Raw genomic sequence first — 10,304 nt, 5'->3', positions numbered from 1 at the left:
GCAGGAAAATGGGCATTGATAGCAGACAACTTCCTTTGATCAGGGTGAGCTATTTTTACATTAACCCTGACAGTCTGCCACCCTCTTTGGTTAAACTAAACCTGCTCCAGATACAGGAAGGGGTAATGGCATGTCACAAAGAGCCTAAAATGAAAGGATAAAGAAAAAGTCCTCTAAGCACTGAGGCTAGGAACAAATGGCTTCAAAAGAAACCTGATGTGTGTAGGGCTAAGGCAAAAAAGGACTTTGCAGACATGATTAAGCATCTTGAGATGGGGAGATGATCCTGAATTATCCAGGAGGACCTTAAATTCAATAATCTATATCTCTAGGAGAGCAGGGCAGAGGGAGAATTGACACACGGAAGAGAAGGCCATGTCAAGATGGAGGCAAAGACTGGAGTGATGCAGCCACAAGCCAAGAACACCAGGAGCCTCCAGAAGCTGAAGAGGCAGGAAAGACCTTCCCCTAGAGTCTCCAGAGGGAATATGACACTGTAACACCTTGATTTCAGCTCATTGAAGTGGATTGCGGGCTCTGCCCTCTAAAACTGTTAAGAGAATAAATATGTCATTTTAAGCCACCAAGTTTATGGTGACTTGTTATAGCAGTCACAGGAAATGAATACAAATAGGGAAGTCAAGGATTCCAAAAAGAAGTGACTGGACCCAAGGCCTGTCATGGACGCTCAGCTGCTGTCTGTCTTGTAACTCAGTCACTTAGGTCACCTGTGCCTGTAACGCACAGGCTCTTGTTTGCCTCAAGAAGGCCCCTTACCACTGCCTTGCTGGTAGCTGAGGTGGGCCCTGCAGTCCCTACCCCTTCCTGGCACCCAAGCCCTGCAGCATCCAGTGCTGCAGCTCACATGTACACTGTAGAGAGCCCCAGCTTCTAGCCAAGTTGCCTGTAGCCCTCAACAGCTGATGGATTTAGAAACGGGTTGGGACTAGTGAGACCTGGTGTGGTCTTGAGCTACAGAGCAGCCACCATGGGCTCCATTAGCAACATGCAACTTCTGGCCTTGGCCACTGGCTCCAAGGTCATCTCAAGTCCTGCATACAGGAGTATAGCCAGGGCCCTGCCCTGCAGCCCACACCTGCTCCCCATCCCTGGGAGAATGATGTTTGTGAAGGACACAGGAACCTTTGGCCCTGTTAGACTTTATGAAACCAAGTGCAGATGTTATCGGGTGTTCTTTTTACAGCAGCAAGAACCTGTGCCTATTGAAATAAACACATGCCAACCATTCACCTGTGTGGGAAAGCCACACAGGCAGTGTCATTGTTCTGTGTCCTCCAGGTGATACCCTGGGAAAAGTCACAGCTGCCGAAACCTTTAAAACCCTAGCGGGGTCGAGCATTCTCTGTGCAGGATTCAGAGCTGCAGCAGCTCTGCATGAGCCTCTCAACTGTGTTCCTTAATGGACTTCCCTTTGTAAATTTTTTTTTTTCTTAAAGCAGCAAAGGGAGAAAGTATCGAGGAACATCTACTCCTGACTCAGCAGAATCTCCATCTTTGCAGAAGTCACATTTCAGGTGAGTGTGCCTGGTGCCCCAAGAGCTGAGTGATTGTGGCCAAGCTGGGTAAAGCCCTGGCCAGTCCTTACTGTGTAGAGCAGGGAAGGCAGCGAGCCACTGTCCCAGTACCAGAGTGCCAGGGGCCTCCTCAGACTGGTAACCCTCACAGGGGCTTGTCTTCTGGCGGATGGAGGGGTGAGGAGACCCTGGGGTCCTTTTTTGGCACTAGTGTTTGGCTCTCTGGTTGCTGGTGAGAGGCCTGAGGCTTACCCTGGCTGCTCAGCACAGTCCAGACAAGTCACTCAGCATTGGGCTCCACCAGCTCCACCCTGGTGGACTCTGAGGAAAAATGGGGTACTGTCTCTGCTGCCCTAGACCCACATGCAGTGTCCCTCCTCCAGAATGAAGGGTGCTAGGCTGATGGGCTTGCTGCTCGCCATGACTGTTGTGCTGCATGTAGCTCTGTCCCTGAGAATAGCAGCCTTCAACATTCAGACTTTTGGGGAGACCAAGATGTCCAATGCCACCCTCTCCACCTACATTGTACAGGTAGGTCCAGGTCAGCTTGTACCCAAGGAACCCAGGGGCAGGGGTGCTCTATCAGGCCTTGGGAACACTGGATCAGCGGTCAGTCCTGAGGGCAATCAGACTCAGGCCTCTGCTCTTAGCTCCCCAGTCAGTCGGGGAGACAGGGCCCTTGGCACTGCTATGGCTAACAGCATCAGGCTGCAGGCCAAACATTTAAAAGCACCCTGGACAATAGCAGCTCGGCTCCTGCAGGGACCCCTGGAGTAGGCAGGGCCTAGACATCCTGGTCTCCAACCAGCCCACTCCTGTTCAGCACTGCTGTGGCCCCTTCCCCAGATCCTGAATCGCTACGACATCGCCCTGGTCCAGGAGGTCAGAGACAGCCACCTGACAGCCGTGGGGAAGCTGCTGGACAGACTCAATCAGTGGGTGACAGTGGCAGGGTCCTGGGAAGGCACATGGGGGACGGTGACCATCCCTTCAGGGCACAGTGCTACTTCAGCTAGGCCCCAGGGACAATGATGTGGGTAGGAGCCTTGCTGTAGATGGCAGACTGTCCTAACTGGGACGTTTCCTCAATCCAGGGATGACCCCAACACCTATCACTACGTAGTCAGTGAGCCACTGGGACGCAACAGCTACAAGGAGCGCTACCTCTTTGTGTTCAGGTAAAGCCCAGGCACCAAGACAGAGGGCCACCTCCTCCAAGGGCACCAACAGAAGGCCGGAGAGGTATCCAGAGAGCCCATAAGCCCCTCTTCCAGGGGTGGGGGCAGCAGTCTTAGGAGACAAAAACTGGAGGACAGAGAACAGGGTCTGAGTTGTGCCACTCACCCTCCTAGGTCCCTGCTATGTGATGCCTGAGCTTAGACTGGGCCCCTTGCCTGCAGCAATGGGTCTAGTGAGATAAAGCAGTGCCCCCAGGCCCAGGCTAACCACCTTCTGGCCTGGCCTTCTGCAGACCTGACCAGGTGTCCGCGATGGACAGTTACCAGTATGATGATGGCTGTGAGCCCTGTGGGAATGACACCTTCAGCCGAGAGCCAGCCATTGTCAAGTTCTTCTCCCCATTCACCCGTGAGTGCTGGGCTGCAGAGGATCTTCTGCCCTAACAAGTCGGTCCCTGCTAACCCTTCCCAGGGGGACCACATAACCTGCTGCCTCCTTATGCCTAGTGCTTTGGTCTTATGTTGAAGTTACTTACGAAAACATCTACCTCTCGGAGACTGTCTCTGTCCTCCATCCAGCCCCAAACACATGACTGAGCTGGGCTGATGCACCCTCAGACCAAGCCTGCCCCTCAACACCTTAGTATGACTACCTTCTCCACAGAAATCAAGGAGTTTGCCATCGTCCCTCTGCATGCGGCCCCGTCAGATGCAGTGGCTGAGATTGACTCTCTCTATGATGTCTACCTGGATGTCCGGAAGAAGTGGGACATAGAGGTGAGCCCTGCCCCGCCCCCCCTGCTCCCCACCCCCCAGATTGGGCTCCAGAGGCCCCTGTTCTGTCCCTTGGCCAACTGGCTGGTGTCTCCTGGTAGGACATCATGTTGATGGGTGACTTCAATGCTGGCTGCAGCTACGTGTCCCCTTCACACTGGTCGTCCATCCGCCTGCGCACAAGCCCCGCCTTTCAGTGGCTGATTCCTGACACTGCTGATACCACGGTTAAATCCACGCACTGCGCCTATGACAGGTTAGCAGGGTCCGTGCCCCCAGTGGGTCCTGCAGGCTCAGAGTAGGGATGAGGGCACCTCCATGAGTGGCTGTGACATCTGTCTAGGCCCAGCTTCAAAAATGGTTTCCAGAGCTTTTAAGGAGACACCTCTCCTGAGCTTCAGTCCACTTAGGAAGTAGAATAAAAAGTAGCAGTCCTTAATTTGGGGAAAAGCACATTTAGGGATAACATGATGCTAGTTTTTCTCCTCTGAACAATCTAGGTATACAGGTCAGCCGGTGGTGTAGTTTGGGCATACACAGACCTGAATCTGGCTGATTCAGGCTCCAGTCGGGGAAGGGAGGGTGGGCAGTGACACCAGGGGCTGCGCAGGCCAGACGGGAGCTGCGGGGATGTGCTGGGATCTGAGGTTTAAATGTGAGGAGCCAGTGGGCTCAAGGGAACCTTCTCATGTCTGGCACTACAGGATCGTGGTTGCCGGAACTCTGCTCCAACACGCCATTGTTCCCAACTCAGCTGTTCCCTTTGACTTCCAAGCTGCATATGGACTGAGTGACCAGACTGTACGTGACTATCCTTTAGACAGGCTGTAACTCTAATGGGGGCCTGGGAGATCTAGACTTCTAGCAATCACTGTTTTTGTTGACTTGAAAGAGCCACTTGTGTGTGGCCCTGGGAACCTCTTCCCAGGCAGATATGAACAGAGAACAATGCGTGGGGCCAAGTCTTGGCCCTGAGGGAGTATTGCCGCATGAGCATCCCTGTGCTCACTGCTATGTTCCTCCACAGGCCCAAGCCATCAGTGACCATTATCCGGTAGAGGTGACACTGAAGAGAGCCTGATAGGAATGGGCCCTGGTGACCTGCACATGACGGCTGATCCTGTTGTCATATTCAGGTTCTAGGAATGGAGTTGGGCACAGGGCCATTGTCCCCTTCCCCACCCCCAGCTTGAGGAAGGGGATGGAAGGTAGGCTTTTTCTTAGCTTCTGTCCTAAGCATGGGATTGTGTCACCAGAATAACCTACCTTGTCATTCTGCACAAAAAGTCTTAACATTTAGATGAAGGAAATACCTTTTAATTTAATAAAGCTCAAAAGGGGGTGTTATTGGTGACAGTTATTTCTTCCCAGCTGGTCTCTGGCTCCTCTTGCCACAGCAGAGGCACAGGTTCCATTATCACTTCCCCTGGGGGCTCTCACAGCTGCTGTGCTGCAACCGTGGACCACCGGGCCCAGCCTCTTGCTGTTAGTGTCGCTCCAAGGCCTTGACAAGCAGGTTGTTCAGGCGGCCCACCATGGGCCGGGGGTCATCGACCAACCCTGCTGCGATCATGGCATTCTCATAGATCTGAAAGACAGGATGGTAATCTTGTTTACAGGAGGGCGGTCCAGTCCTAGTTCCAGCACTTGGACATTTTAATGCATTTAAAGGAAGAGAGCTGCTCCTTCTAAAAACAGGGTTTTAGAGGAAACTGAGCTGTCCCACCTCAAAGGAAGACGCAGGCTCACAGAATTGGCAGCCTGGGGCCTCTGTTCTCTTGCTCTCAGCCTATTTTCAGGAGACTCACCTGCTCCATGAGCAGCTGGGCCAGGTCAGCCTCGCTCTCTCTCAGCTGACTGAGCTTCTTGATCAGTATGTGCCTGCAACAGAAACCCCCAGAAGTTCTCTCAGAACTGTGCACCCAGCACAAGGGCCTCTAATTTCTGAGGTTTTGAGAATAATCAGAATATTCAAAAAAGTGTAATAGGACAGTCCAGTATAAAAAAAAAGGCACATAAAAATTAGGAGACATGAATGATCACTGACAGATAAATATGATTACACACCCAGAAAACCCAAGTCCCAACAGTCAAGAATTTTGATATTAGAAAATGTAGTGAGTACCAAAACGAAACATATGAAAAGGCATATGCTGGTTCTTGGATAAGCAGACTGTAATTAACAGTGAAACTCTCTAAATTAATCCATACATTTAATATGATTCTTTTATACTAAAAATTTTTATACTTAAATAATCTAAATTCATAAATAAAACATAGAAGAAGAAATCTAGAAACTGGAGGAAGAAGTCTCAGATGTTAAAATATATCATAAAGCTCTAGTAATTAAATTGGTTAGTTCTAGAAAAGCCAACAACTCGGTGCAAAAAAGGAGATAACATATAAAGAGCCCCCCACACAAGGGCATTTGGGAATTTCATTCATACCTGATTAAAGACAATATTCCACAAGAATGAAACAGGATAACTGGCAAGCCAACTAGAAAATAAAGTTGGATTCCCATCTGATTCCTCAGACCAAAGTAAATTGCATAGGTATCAAATTTAGAAGAAAATGGAAGAAAAGTTTTATAATCTCAGAAAGGGAAGGCTTTCTAAGCAAAATACAAACCCAGAAGTCAATAATATAATTGACTACGTAAAAAATTGATTTTTTTTCTGCATAGGAAAAACTATAACTATAGTGTCTGACCTTACTCATAAAAAAAAATGGATATTTTAATTTTTCACATGAGAATGGAAAAAAGTGAGACATTTGATAAAACTGAAGGCATTGGGGAATCATATTTGTCTAACTGCTAGAAGACAACTGAGGTCTATAAAAGTTAAACATGGACAGTACTCTGAGACTTAGCAATTCCCTTTCCTCGCAGCACTATTTATAATCAGAAACACTGCACAGCAAGTTACCACTTGTGTAACAGAAAGCCACAGATGAATCTGCATAAGCACACAGTATCTCTGGAAAGATACATGAGAAACCTAATGAGGCTATATCGAGGACAAAAGTAGGAAGAACTTTCACTATTAACTTTGATTCTTTTGGATTATAAGCCATGTGAACATATTGCTAATTTTAAAGACAAATAGCTTTTAAAAAATAAGTCTTTTTGGCAATAGAAATGAGCTCTTCCACACAGTTTATGAAACTACTTTTGTGCCAGGACTGGTTAAATCGAGTGAGCGTCCAGTCAGCATCAGCGTCCATCTTCGTCAGGGATTCAGCTGGAAGCTGCATTCCTTCCCAGAGAGGGAAGCACATCATGCAAACTGGTACAGGTCTTTTGGAAAGGTGTCTGACATACTGCATGACTAGCTACTAGCCAATTTAACATCTTTCATTCGAGAATTCCATGTCTAGTAACTTGGCTCAGAAAACGAAAAAGGTACCTCCCCTATTCCCCAGCAGTTTACAATAAATAAAATTTACAGTTATAAAGCAACATGGAAAAATAATTTTGATAAAGTAATAAATGAAAAAAGACATGTACTATATACTGAAAAACAAAACCCACAAAATATGAGATAAAAGTCCAAAAGAACATATACCAAATTGACTACACTGATTGTGGCGGGTAAAGCCATGGGTTTTTTCTTCAACATTTTTGGTGAATTGTTTATGTAATTCCATTTTTAAAATTGCTGCATATAAAATCAACTTCCATAAAAATGCCTTCAACAGTTAGAAAATAAAATTACAAAATCTACAAGACATCAAAAACTATTAAAAAATGTATAAGAACTCTATAGAAAACGTTACCAAAAGATATTAACGTTACCAAAAGACCTAGTAAATATATATTACATTCACAGATGGAAAGAACTGACATAAAGCTACCAAGTCTTTTGAAATTTATTTAAACACAAGTGAGGACCTAGAGTAGCCGAGACATCCTTGAAGGAATATAAGAGAACTCGCTTACTGAATACAGAAACTGTGAGAAAGATGAATGTTAACAGCACAGTTACCCAGAAAGACTGATGTGTACAGACGCCTGACACTTGACAGAAAAGGCAACGTGGATCGGTGGGTAGGAAGCAGAACAAATTCATAACTCTGGTGACAGATTTCTTAAGACTCAAAAAAGCACCTATATTTAAATTAAAAACTTCTCATCAAAAGATATCTTAAGGCAGATGAAAAAACAGAGGGAAGAGAAATTTGCAACTGATAAAGTATACATAAGAGCTACAAGTCGATTTTTAAAAAAGAATCCAACAAGAAAAAAGAAAATTTTATAAGACATGTTATGAGAAAGCCAAGGCCTTAGGTAAACGGAGGGACCTACAGGTTCTCATGCTCTGCTTGGGGGAGCTGGTGCCAGTATTCTGGAAGCAGCTGGGCATGACCTAGCCCAGCTAAGGACACAGCAGTTTCACGCCTGGGTGCACAACCCAAGAAACTCACACATGCACCACCATGTGCATCAGACATGGAGACAGGAATGTTCAGAGCAACTTGTTCTCAATAGCCCCAAACAAACTACTGGAATGACCATCTAATTAGAATAAATAATTGTGCTGAGGCAGATTCAACCCATGAACATTACTCAGCTGTGAAAACAAACTACAGCCACCCTCCATGGGGACAGTGTCTCACGCACTGAATGAAGAAAGTAAGACTTCACATAAACAGGCAAAACTGTATTTAGGAATAAACAAACATGGTAAAACCATAAAGCAAAGCAAGGAAATGATTATCACAAAAGTAAGGACTGTGATTACCTGAGAGGGGCAGAATTCTAGTAGAAAGAAAATGGGGAACATATGAAGACCAGCAAGGTTCAAAGTTAAATTGAATAGTTTAATTACTGTCCTTATAAATATTGATAAGTTTTATGTACTTTTCCTATGTGTTAAGAATAAACACACACACGTGATTTTAAAGGATTAGCTGGCAGGTCAAACCAGCACGCCTGTTCTCTGGTCATCAGCTGGCAGCCTTACCTGGGGTTGATCTCCAATGTGGGCTGCAAGAGCTGAGCACGCTCCTCCTGTGTCTTGGCCAGCTGCTGCATGCGCAGGAAGTGCCGGGCAGCCCCCATCTCCAGCACAGTGATCATGGCAGGGTGGGTATCCAGTCGAAGAGTCATCTGTAAGCAAGGCCGGGGACCCTGGGGTGAGGGACCCTGAGCCAGCAGTCTTGACCAGGTGTGAAGCTTCCCCAGATGACAATGCAGAAGAACACAGGTCTCCAGGGACGAACTCTCACAGACTCCAATGCCCGCCCCTACCTCCCAAATCACCCACTAACAAGAAGGGAGCCTGAACTGCTGCCCCAAACTAAATTCTTAGAACAACATCCTGTTTGAGGACTCCCTCTTCTGTCCCCAAAAGCCACCAGTTTCTAATGTGTCAGTTACTGTCCAAGGACCATCTTGCCTGGTGGTAACCTGCACCTCTCTTCTTGCGGCCACTGCCAAGTCTTACAGTGACTAAGACTCCCTAGGCCTAGACGCTCCACTTTCCCAGGTCTGTCTGCAGTCCCTTCCCACAATCCCGTCCTTCTTGCAGATCTCACTGTCTCTGGCTCCCTCTGGCCTGATTTAATCAAATACACTTTTTCTTAGTAAGCGTCACAACCCCCACTCCCTGGTCAAGCCACCTTCCCCTCCACCCACCCCATAGGCTTCGGGCCTCCTCACTTGTGCCAGAGACTCTACTGGGCCTGCTGGGCCCATGGCATGCCCTGGCAGCTTGGTACCGAGAACCTGAGCTCCAACAAATCCCAGCTCCATGATGTCCTAGTTATGTGACCTGGGGATGCACTCTGCCTTTCCTTCATAGGATGAAGATAATTCTACCTCCCTCATTAGTCACCTGAGGCTTAAATTGAGTCCCCATCATAATGACATAATGGACACAGTGAACAGCTACATAGTGAAACCCTGGCTACACACTTGGCTCTCGATGCTTCCTGCCGAGAGCCCTTCCCCTTTCAACCTGTGCCCTGCTGCTACCTGACACATAGCCACCTGAGTCCACCCCCCTCTGCTCTTGGTCATCCCTACCCTGCATAACTGCCTGTCCCTTGGGGCCACTCCTGGTCTGTCCCTGAACCATTGACCTTGCACTGGACACCTGTTCTCTGGTGACTGTCTTCCTCTTATAGCTGAGAGCTGGACCGGTTGGTTCCTAGTTCTCTAAAGCCCCTTCCCCCACTAAAACTCCAGCTAGACCATAAGCTCTCTAAGGGTTGGGGCATCCCCTTGTATCCTTGGCCATTGCAGCTCCCCTGGGGCCCGGAAAGGACAACTCTAGGGTGGCCAGGTGTGGACCCCTCTTTCTATCTGCCCACCAGACCCTTGGCCGTTTACTTTTCACTTTCTCAGTTCTCACTGCTCTCTAAAGTGGAGGAAATGACCCAGCTGAGCCTGCCTGTCCTGCCATAGCAACACCCCTGGGTGCCTGTAGCTACACACATGTAAGTGTGCACTCAGAAGCAGCAGCGACAAGCCTGGTAACCCCCACATATCACAGCTTCGACTGTTACTGGATGAACTCTCAGCAGGCCAGCAACTCAAAGCCAGCCATGTAGTCAGTGGAACAATGGGGGCCGGGTGGCAGGCTGTCTCCAGAAAGCCTCACCTTCACGTTAGTGACACGAGACCCCAGCACATTTCTCATCCAGGCCATCAGGTCCTCTGTCTCCTTCTCTGACAGGCGGTCATCAGCTTGAGAAGAGAAGTCAGTCAGGTCAGAGGCCGTTCTCTACAACTCCCACCTCATTCCCACTGGGGGCCCGAAATGTCCCAATGCCAAGTTTCTAGTGGGCTCATCCCCACCCCCAACCCCGG

At 48.2% G+C, this 10,304-nt stretch overlaps 2 protein-coding genes across 20 annotated transcripts in view; one reads left to right on the top strand and one right to left on the bottom strand.

Annotated features, from left to right (window-relative positions):
* The window catches only part of DNASE1 (deoxyribonuclease 1), a 60,589-nt gene that overhangs the window by 44,237 nt on the left and 6,048 nt on the right, over window positions 1–10,304 (top strand). For 6 of the 18 annotated variants that reach the window (XR_003046914.1, XM_025048219.1, XM_025048218.1 and 3 more), the window contains exons 4-12: window positions 333–451; window positions 1,461–1,535; window positions 1,919–2,066; window positions 2,382–2,470; window positions 2,630–2,713; window positions 3,007–3,122; window positions 3,378–3,490; window positions 3,589–3,743; window positions 4,192–4,288. Coding sequence is in view for 14 of the 18 variants with exons in the window: in XM_025048219.1 (XP_024903987.1) it covers window positions 384–451; window positions 1,461–1,535; window positions 1,919–2,066; window positions 2,382–2,470; window positions 2,630–2,713; window positions 3,007–3,122; window positions 3,378–3,490; window positions 3,589–3,743; window positions 4,192–4,288 (945 nt within the window). In the remaining 4 variants the exon portion in view is untranslated. Of the gene's footprint in view, window positions 1–332; window positions 452–1,457; window positions 1,536–1,918; window positions 2,067–2,381; window positions 2,471–2,629; window positions 2,714–3,006; window positions 3,123–3,377; window positions 3,491–3,588; window positions 3,744–4,191; window positions 4,289–4,514; window positions 4,830–10,304 lie in introns of those variants that run through there. The other 12 variants (XR_003046912.1, XR_003046913.1, XM_015591053.1 and 9 more) reach the window with 8 other exon arrangements.
* TRAP1 (TNF receptor associated protein 1) overlaps window positions 4,789–10,304 on the bottom strand; it is a 45,807-nt gene continuing 40,291 nt past the window's right edge. For both annotated transcript variants that reach the window (XM_015591047.2, XM_006913883.3), the window contains 4 exons: window positions 10,096–10,181; window positions 8,455–8,600; window positions 5,296–5,368; window positions 4,789–5,075 (listed from right to left, as the gene is read on the bottom strand). In XM_015591047.2, coding sequence (XP_015446533.1) covers window positions 4,974–5,075; window positions 5,296–5,368; window positions 8,455–8,600; window positions 10,096–10,181 — 407 coding nt within the window. In that variant the 3' untranslated portion in view covers window positions 4,789–4,973. The remainder of the gene's footprint in view (window positions 5,076–5,295; window positions 5,369–8,454; window positions 8,601–10,095; window positions 10,182–10,304) is intronic.

This window comes from Pteropus alecto, unplaced genomic scaffold (genome assembly GCF_000325575.1).
Source record: "Pteropus alecto unplaced genomic scaffold, ASM32557v1 scaffold44, whole genome shotgun sequence".
Taxonomy (NCBI): Eukaryota; Metazoa; Chordata; class Mammalia; order Chiroptera; family Pteropodidae; genus Pteropus; species Pteropus alecto.
Note: the sequence above shows the minus strand (reverse complement) of the source record. Positions and strands in the feature narration are given on the sequence as shown.